The 16630-nt window shown below is 54.7% G+C and overlaps 4 protein-coding genes and 3 non-coding genes across 11 annotated transcripts; 3 read left to right on the forward strand and 4 right to left on the reverse strand.

Annotated features, from left to right (window-relative positions):
- Positions 1 to 168: 168 nt before the first annotated feature.
- On the reverse strand, positions 169 to 7012 carry Tbl3 (transducin beta like 3). Of its 4 annotated transcripts, none has more exons than XM_026385564.2 (22): positions 6460 to 7012; positions 4650 to 4701; positions 4469 to 4564; positions 4344 to 4391; positions 4104 to 4245; positions 3932 to 4016; positions 3679 to 3849; positions 3505 to 3580; positions 3325 to 3418; positions 3061 to 3242; positions 2829 to 2970; positions 2682 to 2740; positions 2490 to 2593; positions 1910 to 2057; positions 1593 to 1823; positions 1451 to 1521; positions 1214 to 1370; positions 1080 to 1138; positions 821 to 924; positions 655 to 726; positions 399 to 557; positions 169 to 323 (listed from the first exon to the last, which is right to left on the reverse strand). In XM_026385564.2, exons 1-22 carry the CDS (start codon positions 6498 to 6500, stop codon positions 214 to 216), a joined length of 2403 nt encoding a protein of 800 aa, XP_026241349.1. In that variant the 5' UTR covers positions 6501 to 7012; the 3' UTR covers positions 169 to 213. The 4 variants fall into 4 exon arrangements, with proteins under 4 accessions (XP_026241349.1, XP_077658439.1, XP_026241351.1 ...); XM_077802313.1 differs by having other exon boundaries at positions 6275 to 7012; XM_026385565.2 differs by having other exon boundaries at positions 191 to 323; positions 644 to 726.
- A 902-nt stretch (positions 7013 to 7914) lies between these two features.
- Positions 7915 to 11259, reverse strand: Rnf151 (ring finger protein 151). 2 transcript variants are annotated; one of them, XM_026385573.2, is made up of 4 exons: positions 9914 to 10200; positions 9457 to 9602; positions 9076 to 9172; positions 7915 to 8397 (listed from the first exon to the last, which is right to left on the reverse strand). In XM_026385573.2, exons 1-4 carry the CDS (start codon positions 9914 to 9916, stop codon positions 7915 to 7917), a joined length of 729 nt encoding a protein of 242 aa, XP_026241358.1. In that variant the 5' UTR covers positions 9917 to 10200. The 2 variants fall into 2 exon arrangements, 1 of the variants encoding a protein (XP_026241358.1); XR_003300481.1 differs by lacking the exons at positions 7915 to 8397; positions 9076 to 9172; positions 9914 to 10200 and adding exons at positions 10329 to 10923; positions 11164 to 11259 and having other exon boundaries at positions 9522 to 9602.
- On the reverse strand, positions 10992 to 11117 carry LOC113180581 (small nucleolar RNA ACA64). Its single transcript, XR_003300486.1, has one exon. It is a non-coding gene; the product is annotated as a small nucleolar RNA ACA64 (small nucleolar RNA).
- Positions 11260 to 11609: 350 nt separating the features above from the next.
- Positions 11610 to 13542, forward strand: Rps2 (ribosomal protein S2). Its single transcript, XM_026385517.2, has 7 exons — positions 11610 to 11811; positions 11891 to 11980; positions 12207 to 12314; positions 12549 to 12722; positions 12804 to 12963; positions 13198 to 13289; positions 13416 to 13542. The coding sequence occupies exons 1-7, from the start codon at positions 11635 to 11637 to the stop codon at positions 13494 to 13496; spliced, it is 882 nt and encodes a 293-aa protein (XP_026241302.1). The 5' UTR covers positions 11610 to 11634; the 3' UTR covers positions 13497 to 13542.
- Positions 12352 to 12485, forward strand: LOC113180585 (small nucleolar RNA SNORA64/SNORA10 family). The gene has a single exon (XR_003300490.1). It is a non-coding gene; the product is annotated as a small nucleolar RNA SNORA64/SNORA10 family (small nucleolar RNA).
- On the forward strand, positions 12994 to 13127 carry LOC113180584 (small nucleolar RNA SNORA64/SNORA10 family). The gene has a single exon (XR_003300489.1). It is a non-coding gene; the product is annotated as a small nucleolar RNA SNORA64/SNORA10 family (small nucleolar RNA).
- Positions 13543 to 13603: 61 nt separating the features above from the next.
- Positions 13604 to 16082, reverse strand: Ndufb10 (NADH:ubiquinone oxidoreductase subunit B10). Its single transcript, XM_026385518.2, has 4 exons — positions 15852 to 16082; positions 14154 to 14292; positions 13841 to 13980; positions 13604 to 13757 (listed from the first exon to the last, which is right to left on the reverse strand). Exons 1-4 carry the CDS (start codon positions 15997 to 15999, stop codon positions 13654 to 13656), a joined length of 531 nt encoding a protein of 176 aa, XP_026241303.1. The 5' UTR covers positions 16000 to 16082; the 3' UTR covers positions 13604 to 13653.
- Positions 16083 to 16630: the final 548 nt, after the last annotated feature.

Raw genomic sequence — 16630 nt, forward strand, 5'->3', positions numbered from 1 at the left:
AGAGGGTCCACTTTCCCATTTCCTTCCTTTGAGTAAAAACTTCTGAATGTCCTAATCCAGTCTCTGTTTGCTGAGGCAGTAGAGGATCTGGCTCATGGGTTGAGACCATCAGGGGCTAAAGTGCATCCCTGGTTAGTCAAGGTTATAACCAGGGACTTTGGAAATGACAATTCAGATCCACACGCAGGATAGAAAAGTACACCTTTATGTGTCTCAGAGGGCTGTGGGGGTAGTAGAGAGAGGGGATAGCTTCATGTTGTGCCATAGGAAGTCCAAGAAGGTGGCTGCCTGCAGAGTCCGGCTAAGCCTCTGAAAGTGCCGTTCTGGGAAGGACAGAAGGAGGTCAGAAGGTCCAGGCACCCACAAGACCGCCCCTGGCCCTGCCCATGCCCACATACCAGTGTAGGGCAGTAGGGCCTCCAGTGCAGCACGCACACCCTGGTAGGCCAGCAGCTCTTCAGGGGGTTCGTGTTGCAGTAGCACACCCAACACAGCCTGGGCTTCATGGCAGTGCCGGGAGTTGGTGTTCCAGGTGACACAGAAGCGCAGCAGGGCCTCTGTGGGCATCAGGGACAGTCACACTCTGACTCCTAAGCCATTCCACCCTGCCCTGCTCCTCCACCCCCAACTGGCCCTTTCCTGCCTGTTCAGGACCTTTCTGGTCTCGCCTCAATCTCAGCATGGTGGCTTCCAACTTCTCACAGGCCTCAGGGTCTCTGCGGATGGCTATGGGAGGAGGACACTCAAGTTCCAGAAAGGGAATCAATAGTCACTGGAGTCTAATTTCCCGCCCCCTGCCCTTGGAGCAGCAGGTACTTACCCTGGATAACAGTTAGCACAGTATGGGGCCGATCCAGGGAGATGGCCAGGCCTAGAGCCCGCAGATACCGCTTCTCATGGAGCAGGTTGTCTAGCTCTTGCTGCCTGGTGGTGGAGGGAAGGCAGGGCCACTCAGGGATCTTGGCTGGGGCTGAAGGTGGAGTCAATAGGCATGGGCCTGAGTTCCCACTGGAGTGAACCCACCTAGCCTGTTTCCCTGTGCCACAGAGCAGGGGTGCTGGGACTGGGTCCCCACTTACTTAACCATGTGTTCCTCCCGCTTGGCTTGCTCCTCCGCCTGTTCTGCCTCAGTCACATCCTGGGATCAGATGAGGGTCAGACAAGCCCCCAAGATGGCCTGCAGCCCACCCAAGCCCCCAAGATGGCCCACAACCTTCCACAGAATGACACAGGAGTCGCTGGCCCCAGTGAGGGCGCGGTCATCCAGCTGGCTGCAGTGCAACCCCCAGACCTTGTCTTCATGGGCATCCAGTGTCCGCACACACTCGTTATTCTTGATGGTCCAAAGCTTCACAAGCCCGTCAGAACCACTGGGTTTGGGATTGGGAAGGGCTGAGTGTAGGGGCCTGCCTACCACCCTGCCCCACCCCACCTGTGCCCAGTGTCTCACCTAGACAGCAGCTGTGTGCCACGGCTCACAAAGGCTACCTTCAGTACTGAAGCATCATGCCCCTCAAATGTCTGTGGGGAGGTGTGAGGAGGATGTGAGGTTGCAGCAGATGGGAGGGTCCAGGCCAGGGGACGCTACTTACCTTGAGACAGCTAAAATCCTGCAATGCCCAGAGCTTGATGGTACCATCAGCTGAGGCTGTGGCCAGCACCTGATCCATGGGTGAGAACTGAACACACCAGAGGCCACGCCGGTGGCCAGAGAAAACACCCAGTAGCTGGCACTGTGGCAGAGCCCATAGCTTGGCTGTGCGGTCCTGAGAGCCTGTGGCCAGCAGCTTGTCATTGGGGGCGACAGCCACGCTGTTGATGTCCTGGTGAGAGAGCAGGTGGCAGCAGCTCAGACCTCTACCATAGCAAGGGTTCAACCATGTCTCCACCCAGGGTCCAATGTGGTCACCTTGTCATGGCAGCGCTGGGTGGCCTGGGCCTGCAGGAGAATGGAGCTACCATCTGGGGCAGTGCTCTTGGATAGCAGAGCTTCTGGGAGGGGCCATAACTTCACCGTACAGTCCTGGCTGCCTGTCACTAGGAAGGATTCCTTTAGCCTAGAGCCCAGCAGGGGAGAGGAGAGACACCTAAGGCTAGACAGCAATGTCTGCCAGCACACCACACAGGTCTGGCCTGCCACACCAAGGCCCAGAGTAGAGGTGGTCCCAGGGCATTGCCCCAAATACCTCTAGTCCTCCCCTTGCAAATGGACCCCAGTCTTAAATGCTGGATCCCTTTCTCCACCTGAACCTCGTTCATTCATTCTCCACTCACTCCCTCCTTGGTCCACTTTGTCCCAAGACTACTACTGAGGATTCCCTGCCCATAACAACCTGGGGTTCTCTGGACCTGATCTCTATTCCACTTCTAGCCTAGAATCTCAGAGTAAGGTCAAAGCCACAACCTTCCCCTCCCTGAAATGGAACCCCATTAGTAGGCCTGAGCCTCCATCTCCTCTAATATTCCTGGATCCAGCCCTGTCCCACTACCTGGAGCAGCAGATGGTGCCCACACTGTGTGTGTGCCCAGAGCCCTGGGCCACACAGGCCACCTGGCCAGCTTTGTTCATCCTCCAGACTCGGACACTTTGATCCTGGGATGGGAAGAGTTGAGGAAAGAAGCTGGGCTGTGGTCCTATTGCTTTGGCTTCCCCTGCACCTCCACATTTCAGGAGGCCTTACCTTGGCACAGCTGGCAAAGATCCACCCCTTCCGGAAAACATCCAGGGCCAGGACAATGTCTAGTGGGAAGAGTGGTCAGAAGTCAATATGGCAAAAAGGCAGTAGAGTAAGGAGGCAATCAAACCCAGTATCATGAGCTCCACTTGCCTGTGTGGCCATGGAGGATCTGGCAGGCTGATGTCTGCAGCTCAAATACTTTTAGGCAAGGGCTATTGGAAGCCACAACAATGTGGGAGTCCTTGGGCCCAAGGAACCGGACATCCAATACCTCCTCGCTGTAGCCAGCAAACTGTGGGAGGCAAGAACGTAAGCTGGGACTTGTGTGGAGTGGAGAGCTGCTTGGTGTCTCCAGCCCTGGGCTCCAGGGGCAGGCACTCACCTGCTTCTGCAGCTGCAGGGACTGTGCCTCATAGAGTAGTAGGTTGTGGTCGGCAGTGACACTGAGGAGTAGGCCAGCAGTGCGGGCCAGGGCACAGTGGGTCAGTTCCTGCCCAGGGCCTGGCAGCTGTGGTTGGGTGTATACACACTGCCCAGAAGCTGCCTCCCACACGCGCAGTTTGCCTGTGCAGTGGGAGAGGGGCTGCTATTAGTCTTGCAGGTCTCCCCTAGCTCTTGTGGTCAGCCTGTGGCCAGCCCCACACACCTTGGTCACCAGCAGTCAGGAAATGCAGGCCTGAATTCTTCATACCCAGTGTAGGAACTGGCTCCTCAGGCAACAGCACAGCAGCCTCCACACTCTGGGGATGAGCTGGGTCAAAGACTGCTGCCATTCCCCCATCAATCCCCTGTCCAACTCACTGGCCCTCTCTACAGGTGCCCCCACCTCAAACACTGGCACAGTCCTTGTGGCCTGGTAGCTGTGAAGGTCCCAGAGAATGCAGATCTTGTCACGTCCAGAGCTGTGGAGAGAAAGCCCCTTTAGTACCAGAGTCCATTCTCAGTTCCCACTGTCTTGAGCCCTCACTTCCTCCCAGGGCTTGCATGGTCTGCCACTGACCTGAGCATGGTATGGCCATCAGCACTAAAGGTCAGTGAGGTGACAGCACTGTAGTGGGCAGTTAGCACAGCCAGGCACGAGCGGTCCTGCAGTGACCACACGCGGATGGCAGCGTCTGCGGCTGAGGAGAAGAGCAGCAGGCGAGTGGGATCCGGGTGGAAGGCCACCAAACTGCAGGCAGGTGGGGGATGGGTGAGCTGTGCTGCCCAAAGGTGGTGCCTCTGTCCACCCACTCTGCACTGCCCCAACTCACTGCACAACTCCAGGAGAGCCCCGAAGGTGGTGTGTCCCATAGTGTCGTACAACATCCCAGACACGCACAGCCCCATCGCAACCGCCTGCAGGAACATTTGAAGTAAGGGAGCTGGTGTGTCCAAAGCCTCTGCCCTGCGCCCTCCAGCCCACCTGCCCAGCTGAGGCCCTACCTGTGGCTAGCAGTGTGGAGGTGGGATCAAAGGCCATGGTTGCCACAGGAGCGGTGTGTACTGCCTTCCATAGGCGGGTAATGCTGCCCTCTCGCCAGGCCCACTGAGCCAGCAGCAGTGCCCGGCTGGCTGTCACCAGCACCTGGGGAATGTGCAGTTCAGCTGGCAGGTGAGCTTTCTGTCCACATGCAATGTGGGAGGGAGGCCACAGAGCTCACTTCCCACCCCTGCCCCACGTGCCTCCTCATCCGGGCTGAGGTCAAAGGCAGTGATGTCTTCTTGGTCCTCCTGAGGGAAAGCACACAGCACCATGAGAAAGGGCTGCCCCTCCTACCTCCCCCTCCCACCTGTTTACCTGCCCTTACCTGCTCCAGGCTCCTTAGTACAGCCCCTGAGGCCACATCCAGGATGTTGACTCTGGTACCACAGACGCAGAAGAGGTGCCGGCCAGGCTGGTCCAGCTGGACACAGGGGTCTCAATCAAGGCAATGCTGGGCACCTGCTGCCTGCCCCATCCACCACCCCACCTGTCCCTGGAGCTGGTACCTGTACTTTCCCGCCCTTGTAGAAAGGCTCCATCTTGCGCTCAATAGCATAGCTGGAAAGAGAACCAGGTGAGTAAAGAACTGCCACCCCCTTAGCCCCCCGTGCCTAGCCCTGTGCTGGGTGCTGTCCCAAACCCTTTCCCTTGTGGAACTCCTGGGCATCTTTCTGTGGGTGGGTGTTCCTACCCCTGTATTACAGACAGGTTGAGATCCAGCACTGATTAGTGATCCATGTGGGGTCCTGCAGCATGGAGAGGTGAGCCTGACTCAGGTGAATGCAGCCAGGCAGCCCAGTCTCCTAAGTAGGGGCCTTGGGGGTCTCCTGTAGGACCTAGGGTGCCATCTCTCCAGTCTTCACTCCTGAAGTTCAGCACACCCCTTCTCCATCCTGGATCCCTTCTGTAGGCCCAGCCTCACCTGATCTCACTCTCCAGGCAGGTATCACTTCTGTGACCTCGCTCATGCTGTCTTCTTCTTTCCCTCTCTATGGCCTCCTCCCTCTCTATGGCCTCCACCCTGGTCCAGGGTATTGCAGTCTCCCCTGGATAGCAGTTCCAGTCTCTTTTCTGGGCACACTACCTACTCTCTCAATCATGCTGCCAGTTATTCTCCCATCCCTGTAGCACTGGGAGAGCTGATCCCAGGGGCACTCTACCACTAAGCTACATCCCCAGCCCTTTTTATTGAGACAGGGTCTCCCTGAGTTACTTGTGATCCTCCTGCTTCAGCCTCCTGAATTGATGGCACCATGCCCTGATGCCAGTTATTGTCGTCATCATCATCATCATCATCATTTTTGGTATTGGGGCATCATCATCATCATCATTTTTGGTATTGGGGCATCATCATCATCATCATCATCATCATTTTTGGTATTGGGGATTGAACCCAGAGTCCACCACTTTTTATTTTTGAGACAGGGTCTCATTAAGTTGCTCAGAACCTTGATAAGTTGCTGAAGCTGGCCTCAAACTTCCAATCCTCCTGTATCAGCCTTCCAAGTCTACCACTGTGTCTGGTGATACCAGTTATTTTTTAGAACAACCGATTATGTCACAGCCCTACTTAAAACCTTCTTTTTCTTTACATGTTTCCAAACCTTGCTCCTGCAAACTTTTCCTCTCACAGTCCACACTGCTGCCTCATTCTCCTGGCCCAGCCCTTGGGACAGGTCCTCTGCTTCTTGCATATGACCAGGGTCCCCCCAGATTCCAACACGCAGCTACATTCCCTTCTGGGAAGCCAGCTTGACAAGATGGAACCAATCCTATTCTCTGAACCCAGATATCCCCCAACAGAAGTGCTGCCAGCACAGCCTTTCCTTTGCTGGTGCTTGTCACAACTCAATCCCCTGAGGCACGGATGGAAATGATCTGTGCCATGAAGCTGTGTGTCACAGGCACTGAGCTCTAGCTGTCGCTGTGCAGCACAAGCTGGGGAATTGAATGAAAACCGGACTCAGGGACCCACTTCCTGTCTTCTGGCTCCGGGGAGAAGCCGGATCACAGGTGGTTCCCATCTCCCGTGACCACCCAGCCCTGCGCCGACAGGCGCTCAGCTCGCCCCTTCCCCGCGGGGCGCCTCGTCCCCACTCCACGCCCCTGAAACTGGCTCCTCTTTAGATACCCGACGCTCGCTGCGCCGGGTCTGCCGCCCTTCCCCATGGCAGGCGGTGCCGACCGTCCTGCTACCACCGCTGCCTGGCCCGCGACTCCACAGGCAGGGTGCCTCTCCGACCCGAACGCGCGCTCGGCCCGCCGCGGACGCTTCCGTTACTCCGGCAGCGAACCCGTCTCCCGCGCTGGGCTTACTTCGCCTTGAAGCGGCTCACTCCGGACGCGGCCTCAGCCATGTCGCCGCCGTCCCTGCCGCCAGGACCCGCCGCCGCCGCGTGAGGGAGACCGGCGCGCCACTCCTCACTCCCGTCGCGCTGCTGATGGTGTCACCGTCCGCGACTACTGTGACGCCATCAGCACAGCGCACCAGATGCCATCTTTGTCGTGGGCAGTAGCTGCTGCTGCTGCGTCCGGAAACGGAAGCCGGCGAATTTCCGGTCTAAAGGGTGGGGTGTGGAGGGGCGCAGCCCCGGCAAAGGAAAATAGGTAGTGTGCTCCGGTTGCCCGTGACGTTGCCTATTTATGGAAGTTTATTTTTTGGTATTGAGGATTAAGAAACTTCCATGGCTGGGCGCGGTGGCACATGCTTGTAATCTCAGCGACTCAGGCAGAGGCAGAGGCAGGAGGATCGCAAGTTGGAGACCAGCCTGAGCAACTTAGCGAGTGGGGCAGGCATTTGAAAGTGTTTCCTCCCCTTTTTTTGGATAGAGCCAGAGCCAAGAGCCAGTTTCTGCACGGTGGACTCAATCCATATAAGTGCTCCGGATAAACGCACTAATTGGGTAATTCCAGAGACATTCTATTGAGTACCTTCTGTATGCAAAACACTGCCTTAGGCCCTTGGAGACCCCAGGAAGAAAAATTTCCTGCCCTGGAGTAGCTCTCCAGTGGGCAGAAGTGGGGGCAAGGGCTGGTCTGGGAAGAAGGGGATAATTACACCAGTTTAAAGGCTAAGGTTTTGGGCTGGGATGTAGCTCAGTGGCAAAGCGTCTGCCTTGCATTCGCAAAGCCCTGGGTTCGACCCCCAGTTCCAAAAAAGACAAAAAAAAAAAAAAAGAACTCCACCAAAGGCTAAGGTTTTGCAAATGTAGGTTAGCAAGGGATTAGGCAGAGGGCAGAAGTGCAGTTTTAAATGGGGGCAGTGCAGAAGGCTTCATTGAGAAGGGGGCACCAGAGCAATTGAAGTAAAGCAGTTTTTTTGGAGATCGTGTTTCGGGCAGAGGGACAGCCACTGCTTAGGGGTGCAGAGGTCAGTGTGGCTAAGGGAGCCATTGCACAGGAGACTGTGGTGCTAGGGATTGAATCCAGGGCCTACCGGCGCTAGTTCACTGAGCTATATTATATCTCCAACCCCAGAGGATATTCTTAAAGGACAGGAATGCAGAGAGGGTGCAGGTCCTCCTGAGCTACTGAGGAACTGGCTTTTACTGTTAACGATTTTGAGCCATTCATGCTACAGGCTACAAAACTGGTAAAACAAATTGATAGGAAGCAACTGGAGTTGAGATTCGGAGAAAAGACATTGAGAGAAAAGAAATAGGCAAATGAAGAGCAAGGGGGCCTGGGGAATGGGCACAGGGTATGAGGCTAGCAGGCACAGAGGCGGTGAGATAGGCCCGGTCTGGGCTCAGCATTTATTTGCCCTTGTATTTACAAGGCACGCTGGCCCTGTGACCCCCACACCTCAGCGTCAGTAGTGCCCACTGGGGTGGCCTCCGTCTCCTGCACAGTGCCCAGGAGCAGGGCGTCATCCTCCTCCAGGAAGTTGCCTAGCTGGGCCAGTTGCCGGCGGATGAGGTTGGTGGTGCGGTGCACCCGGCGCACACGCCGCAGCAGACTTAGCAGCAGAGTCCGGCTGCGCTCCTGGCGCTGGCTCCAGGCCTCGCGTAGTTCTCGGTAGCAGTTGTGGCGTGCACGTTCAGCTGGGCCCAGGGTGGCCCCGCAGCCCAAGAGGCAAAGCTGCTCACCACCTTGCTGGCAGTGCTGCTGGTGCTCAGCCAGGTCCCCACGTGGCACTCGCGCAGAGCAGCCCTCGTTGGGGCAGGCCATCAGCTCAAAGGGGCATGAGTCCTGATGCCCCTTGCGATGGGCCAGGGGGCATGTCACCAAACAGCCAGCCTCAGCGTTCTTGCACTGCGGGTGTGAAAGACCTCCATGTGAGCGAACCTAGCTGGGCCCTGCCAGACCAAGCCAGGCTGGGAATTTGCCAGCTGGCTCTTCCCTGGCCCCCACCCTCTCCTCCCATTCGGTATCTGACCATTGACCAAGAACCAGGAGACTAGGAACCTCCCAAGCTTTTCTGCTTCCAGAACAGATGGGTAGGTGGGAAGAACTTCTGTGCTTAGAGGAGGGCCATAGGCCCAAGTCTTGAACAGGGAGGTGTATAGCTGGGTTAGTCTGGTATGTTTGCCACACTTTTTGTTTTGTGTGGATGGTAGTGGTGCTGGGGTTTGAACCCAGGCTTTGCATATGCTGAGGAAGCACTCTAATACTGAGCTACATTCCCAGCCCGGGGCATTTTTTTTTTTTTAAACCTTGGTTTCCTCATCTGTAAAATCAGGGGTTGGAGACTAAAGCCCATACACCTGGCACTTCACTGAAAATTCTCTAGAATCCCCATTTTATAGTTGAGGCCCCAAGAGCTCAGAAAAGTTAAGTAAATTGCCCAAGGTCACACAGGTAAGTAGTATATGACTCAAACTTAGCCAGGTCTGCTGATGCCTGGGCTGCACTTGGTTTTCTTTGAAGATGGCATGCTTGGCCCTGGCTTTGCCCCACCCAAGGGTGATGGGAGTGGGTACTTTGAGCTACCTTGACTTCTAGGCGGCCAATGGTTTTCCGGAGTTTATTCACATGGACCATCTTTTTCCTTTTCACCTCTTTCCTGCAGCATGGACAGGTATTTTGTCTGGAAGGAGGCAAGTGTGTGTGTGAGGTGAGAAGGAAGCAGAGTGACATGATCGTAGGGACAGATCTTCAAGGGGTGACCCAAATGGTCTCTCTAGCTGGAGGAGGTATAAGGGGGTCCCCAAGGCTGGGACCTGTTAACACCACAGGGTTAGGAGACCCACACATTTTAGCATCTTGTGGCTATTGGAACCCAGTGTTCAGCAGACTTAGGAAAGTTTGGGCTCTGGACCACAGGAGTGGCTTCACACCTGCCCTCCCAGTCCCTTGGGTTCCCAGTGGCACCTGGCTAGCCACCGGAGGATGCACTTTTTGCAGAAGATGTGGCTACATGGCAACCTTACTGGCCTCTTGAGAACCCCATGGCAGACGGAGCACAGGAAGTTGCAGTCGGGAGGGCTGGCAAAGAGGTTGAGATCATACCCGCCACTCTGCAAAGGTCAAACCAGTATCAGAGCCTGGCAGGCACCAGGTTCTGCCCCCCACTCCACATACCCAAGTGTTTGGGTGGGGAGGTAGGCCACATGAGAACTCTCTTCATGTGGAAGACAGCCATGAGGGTCAAGGTTTCCCCAGGACCACCAATCCCTAGCAGAGATGGCTCTAAGTTTGACCCAGAGGTTTCCTCATTCCCTGTAGGGGCTGTAACCCACTGCCAAGCATTTCTGATTGAGGAATCGGGTCAATCCCTTATAGCTTAGCATAAATCTTAGGGCTGGAAAAATGAGGGCCTTAGGCTTACCATGATCTGTATCTGGACGGCAGCTCCACTGATGCCTGGGGCTTGGGAGCCTCCATTTCACAGCAGGTGTGGGCCGACATCACAGTGGCATTGTTCAGCTCAGGCCAATCAAAACTCTGGTCTAGAGCCGAGGCTGTGGCTCAGTGGTAGAGCTCTTGCCTAGCATGTGAGGCACTGCGTTTGAGTCTCAGCACCATATTATGAATAAGTAAGATAAAGGTACTGGGGTAAAAATTGGGAGTTCATAACCCACTTTAATCTAATGTATGAAAGATGATATGTCAAGAGCTTTGTAATGTTGTGAACAACCAATAAAAAAAATTGGTAACTCCTCAAAAAAAAAAAAAAAAAAAAGATAAAGGTACTGTGTCCATCTACAACATATATATATAAAAACTCAGGTGTGGACACTGACCCTCTATGTTGGTCAAGGCTGACATCTGGTACCAGAGCAGGTTTGCACAGAGAACCTAGACTCTTAAGAGTTGTTTCCCCAAGGTCAGTAGGATCACAGGGACAGCTGCACCTTTCTCAGATGGTGCTGCCCAGGCACTGAGAACTCCAAAAGCGTAGGGTCTTCAGATGTTGATCAATTGGTTCTCCATAGCAGAGAGAACTAAATCACCGGCAACCAGCTAGTTCCCTTCCAGTGTTTATCATCTGTGCAGACCTGAGAAAAGACCTAGAGATACATGCTCATGTAGGTTGAGCACCACTGTTAAGGATTGATAAATTCACTCCACTACACAGGCAGACAGACCAGGGTCCCAATCTGGCTGACACTTAAGACACGTGCCTAAGCCCTACATTTGTGGTATCCGAAAGCAGTTTGGCTAGCCCGGGAAGAAACGCACTACTAGGGCTCGATTTTCCGGCAGGTAGGAGACCCCAAGAACGTCCACACATCCCGAGTTAAATAGCTTTATTTGAAACGCTGGGACCACCGATCTCTGCCACGACCCCCCAAGGTCCTGGCGGCGTCGGCCTCAAGTTCTCCGGGAAATCCTGTCCTGTGGAGAGAGAAGATGGGGTCAGGGATGATTGGCCAGGGATATAACCGCGCGAGTAGCCGCAGCGGGGATGTCGGGGCCTGGGTTTCGCCTTCCCACACTGGTAGTGGGGGGCGAGCTGAGGCCCCTGGAGGCTCTGGGCGCCGAATCTCACCCACGGCCACCGCCAGCGCCGAGGGTGATTTTCAACCAACGCCGGTCTCCCGACTACCTGCGGACAGGCTAGCAAATCGGACCTACCAAAGCGAAGGAAAGCACGCGGCCCCAGCATCCGCGAAAGGCCGCGGGACTGAGGCGCGTGCGTTTATACGGGTCCGCCCAGTCGCCCGCCGCGCAGGCCCGGCCGTGGCAAGAGCCGATGCGCAGGCGCAGGCAGAGTGCGGCGAGGGCGGGGCGCCGCGGAGCCAATCGTAGCCGCCTCGCGGTGCTAGGGCCACTCGGGGCGAGGCTCCCGAGATCTCGCGGTTTTTTGGCCTGCTATAAAAGTTCCTTCCGAGACGGATTCTTTCTTCTTCTCTGGAAAAACACGTGAGTAGTCTTATTAGCTATGGCGGGACGGGGCGCGTGCTGTGGCGATCCGCGGACATCGGATGGCCGGGGCCAGCCCGCACGATCGCATCTTCAGACGCGATGCACCGTGTCTGGATTTCCCACGTCGCTACAGAGGCAGCTCCCCGCTAATTGGCTGGTTCTTGTTTCTCGGTGCAGCAAATGGCGGATGACGCCGGTGCAGCGGGAGGTCCCGGAGGTCCCGGGGGCCCCGGAATGGGTGGCCGGGGCGGCTTCCGCGGAGGCTTCGGCAGCGGTCTCCGAGGCCGCGGCCGAGGCCGTGGACGGGGCCGGGGCCGTGGCCGCGGGGCTCGTGGAGGCAAGGCCGAAGACAAGGAGGTAGGCCCGGGCGCCGGGCGGGGCGCGTTTGGGGACGGCGCCGAGAAGGTATCCGTGTTGACTGGCACCTTCCCCGCAGTGGATCCCGGTCACCAAGCTGGGCCGCCTGGTCAAGGACATGAAGATCAAGTCCCTGGAGGAGATCTATCTCTTCTCTTTGCCCATCAAGGTATTGCGCTGAACTACCAGCCTTCCGGAGCTTAATTTGGTAGGGGCTGGGAGAGTTGCACTTTGAGCCTGTGGTTGCGCTTGTGTGGGTGTCCACCTTTGACATGGGTTATCGCCAGAGGTGAGGTGGCTTCGCTTTTATAGAAAAGAGTGCCATCTCGGACCTGGAATCTAGGTGAATCAAGGGCTAAACACTCAACTTTTGCACACTGGTTCTTTTGTTGTAGGAGTCTGAGATCATTGACTTTTTCTTGGGGGCATCACTCAAGGATGAGGTTTTGAAGATCATGCCTGTACAGAAACAGACTCGTGCTGGCCAGCGGACCAGATTCAAGGTATTAGGGTTGTCATGCACTCGGCTAGTTGGGCAAAACTCTCCCCACTCTGCATGGTCACACTAAGTTTTGCCCGTGTGACTTTCGTACAGGGGAGAGAGAGGAAAGAGCCCCTCTGGACCTTGGATTGGCCTCACAGTAGCCTTTTCTTCCTTGAGAGGCACAACAGGAACTAGGTAGTGTGTATGGATGTTGTGGAGGATCACCAGCCGCCTAACATAATTTTTTTCCCAGGCATTTGTGGCTATTGGGGACTACAACGGTCACGTTGGACTGGGAGTAAAATGCTCCAAGGAGGTAGCAACTGCTATCCGAGGGGCCATCATCCTGGCCAAGCTCTCCATTGTTCCTGTGCGGAGAGGCTATTGGGGGAACAAGATTGGCAAGCCTCACACTGTCCCTTGCAAGGTAAGTTGTGATGGTTATTGATGGGCCTGGGGTGGAGCATATTTTCCCTCTGGTCCTGTTATGTGATTCTGCTTTTCTTAGGTGACAGGACGTTGTGGTTCTGTGCTGGTACGGCTCATCCCTGCCCCCAGAGGTACTGGCATCGTCTCAGCTCCTGTACCCAAGAAGCTACTGATGATGGCTGGTATTGATGATTGCTACACTTCTGCCAGGGGCTGCACTGCCACCTTGGGCAATTTTGGTAGGTGGCCCCTGAAGGAATCGCCAGTGAACCCTCTCAGCTCCGCTGAATCACACAGGTGCAGTGTGTGCTTGGCGTATTTTAAGGGAGAGAGAGGAAGGCCCTCCTAATGCACGGCAGATCTGCCCCTAAGTGGCCTCTCTGTTCCTAGGAGTGCAACAGCTTCTGTAGGGGTGGAGGGCTTCTCTGCTATTAGCCACTAACTCTCTTCTGTTGTTTTTTTTTTTTTTGAAGCCAAGGCCACCTTTGATGCCATCTCCAAGACATACAGCTATTTGACCCCTGATCTCTGGAAAGAGACTGTGTTCACCAAGTCTCCTTATCAGGTATTTCTGGTCTAGCTAGTGAGATTTTACTATCAACAGGTTTTTTTTTTGAGGGGGGGGCAGAAACACCTTAATTTTGTAGGGGAATGGTGTTCCCACTACATAACTGTTGATTTTTCTTTGTAGGAATTCACTGACCATCTTGTGAAAACCCATACCAGAGTCTCTGTACAGAGGACCCAGGCTCCAGCTGTGGCTACAACATAGGGTTTTTACAAAAATAATAAAGTAAATGAAACCCATTAGTAAATGATTCTGTCTTCCATATAAACTGGTAGCTGGAATTTCGAAGGGGCTAATGATACCACCAGAAGTAGAGTTAAATCACTTTATTTCAGCAATGCAGCAGGTTAGTTAAGAGGCCTCAGGCAGCAGCAGCCTCCTTAGCAGCTTTTCTCTCTGCCAACATTCTCTGCTTCTGCTTTGCCAGGCACTTTCTGGCAGAATAATGGGCTCCCAGGTCATGATCTGAGAAGGAGATGGTGGATGGATTGGCTAATAAGTTGGGTAAGAAAAAACAAGCAAAAAAGGGTGGGCAGGGCTCAACTTACAGCGGTCCTGGTAGGCCTTGGCCACCTGGGCAAACTGTTCCAGTTCCATGGCACAGTTCTGCTTGTAGCTCTCTCCTTCCCTCTGCTGACAGGCCTTAAGCCTCTCCTGGATGATGTTGACAATTTCTTGATCAACTTTGCTAAAAAGGAGCAAGTACCCAAAGGATTGAGTGAAAGCCTTGTCTTCAAAATCTGAGCCAACCCCCAAGAGATATACCCACTGGATGAGGCCATCCCAAGGAATCCCCAGGAAATAATGGGAAGTAGGAAGTGGTCTCTTGTACTTTCTCAACATTCCCTGCTATACACTTACTAGTCCCTTCTCCATTGCATTTCTGCCTCAAAAATGCACAGGATATCCTTCTCCTTGCACTCTGTGATGTCTGGCACTCGGCGGAATTGCCGGTGGTAGTAATAATACCTGTTCTTGGCATGCTGCTGCTCTATAAACTCTAGAAAGGAAACCAGATAATTTACTTGTCAGTTTAGATAGATGGGTGGAGGTATTTCCTAAATGTTAGAGGCTATAAGTGGTGATATCTCTGGTTGCATCATCACAGTTTGTGACCAGAACAACCCTTTGTCTTCACCAATGAGACTGAGCAAGGCAGGATTCAGAACCCAGTTCTACAAGTCCACCTCTCCCACAGCCCAGGAACCCCACTCTAGGCAAGAAGGCACCAACAGAACTCCTGCAATGACCTCCAGGCCTAAAGTTTCCACTGGTAGCTTTAACCAGCGGGACTAAAGAGTTCATGCATCCAAGAATAAAAAACACCAGGTGCTTAGTGAACCCTTGTCTCAAAAGAAAGGGCTGAGAATGCAGCTCAGTGGTTAAGGGCCCCTGGATTCAGTCCTTGAATCCCCAAAACAAACCACTTCTAAGACGACAGAAAAAAAGAGGGACCTGACTCATCTGCTATACTATACTCCCTAAACAAAGAATACCAGACCCAGTGACTTGGTAGGCTGAGACAGGAGGATTGCTTGGGTCCTGGACTTCAGGGCCAGGCTGGGCAACATAGCAAGACCTCTTTGCCTTAAAAACAAATAACCTGGGGCTGGGGTTGTGGCTCAGCCTAGAGCACTTGCCTAGCACGTGCAAGGCCCTGGGTTCGATCCTCAACACCACATAAAAATTGTAGTTGTCCAACTACAACTAAAAAAATATGTATATATATATAATTTAAAATTAAATAAATAAATAACCTGCTGGGAGTGGTGGTGCACACCTGTAATCCCAGGGACTTGGGAGGCAGAGGCAGTAGGATCACCAGCCTCATCAACTCAGCGAGGCCCCATGCAAGTTAGCAAGACTCTGTCTCAAAACAGGGGCTGGGAATGTGGCTCAGTGGCAAAATGCCCCTGGGTTAAATCCCCAGTGCCAAATAAACATAACCCCCAAACCAGTAATCCCCAGAACTTGGAAGACCGTAATATAGGAAAAAAAAAAAAAAAAACCCACTTGAGTATGCTATGTACCTCAAATGTCTTAAGGTTGAACGAATGAGCTGCTTAATTGTAACAAGGCAGAGCAAGCGCTTGCTGCTGACCAGAAGGCTGGCAAATAGGACCACAAAAAGTTGCATGGAACATTTTCTAATTAGGACCAGAGATGGCGAATTTGGGCATTTCAGCCATCACACTACAACCAGTTGTCACTTGCATTGCAGGGGCCCGGGACATAACAGGCCCAAGGACTCAGTTGATTGCGAGAGCAAGCACCCCCCCCACACACACACCCCGGTTTATGACGGAGACCAGAGACTAAGGGAGCCTCTCAAGCGGCGGAGGCGGAGAGCAAAGAGGGGTCCTGGTATAGAAGGCACAGGGCGCAGCCAAAGGATTGGCGTCCTGGGGAAAGGTGGAGCGACCCGGGAGGCGGGGGCGGGGGAGGTCCCGGGGAATGGTCCGCGAAGCAGTGGGAAAGCCAAAGGAGGCGGCGGAGCTCGGGGACCTCGGGTGTGGGGCACCGGGGTCCCCGCGAGCAGGCAGAACCCCGAGCTCGTACCTCTCACGAGGGTCACGGGCCGGTCCACCAGGAGGTCGAAGGCCTTCGTGAAGTAGGTGATGGGGTTGGGCAACGAGGTTTGCGGGGAAGGCGCCGGCGTGCGGCGCGGGGGGTCGGGATACACGTCCTTGTCCCAGGTGTCGGGCATGGCGCACAGGACTCCGCTAGCTGGGTGCCGGGTACGGATAACCCTGCGGAGGTCGTCGGGGCAACTACGCCTGCGCGGGGCGCCGTGGAACGATGCTGCGCCTGCGCGCAGGGCGACCACTGCGCCTGCGCGGGGCGAGCACCACATGCTGTGGTTGGCCGCGGGCGCCCCCACGTGGGGTCTGGAACCATCGCACCCGAGGCAAGCAGAGAGCAACAGATCATTTCTTTGAAGAAATGATTCCTCCCGAACCTACTGCAGGCTAGACTTGGTGCTAAACGAGGTGAACACGACCTGGCTTTTATGGAGAACATTGACTGGTAGAACACACACAATAAGTCAAGAAATCGACAAAGAGTATAAAAAGTCTTGATCCTCCAGGAATCTTTTCTGGATTGCCCAGTCCCTGGGCTCTGCTGTCTTTGTCCCTCAAGAATGGACTGGTGACAGTGAGTTTGGGGACCTCCCTGGGGCAGAGCAGGAGGAATGAGTTGTCCCCCAGCCCAACCCATAGAGATTGGGGCTCCCATCATGGGCACAGGGCGCTCTGGCCTATGGCAGCTGGTTCCATCTCAGCTCTGAGCACTGTAGTGCCCCATGGCAGCCACTGACCAGAGCCACCATGGCCTTA

This window comes from Urocitellus parryii, chromosome 9, assembly GCF_045843805.1.
Source record: "Urocitellus parryii isolate mUroPar1 chromosome 9, mUroPar1.hap1, whole genome shotgun sequence".
Lineage (NCBI taxonomy): Eukaryota > Metazoa > Chordata > Mammalia > Rodentia > Sciuridae > Urocitellus > Urocitellus parryii.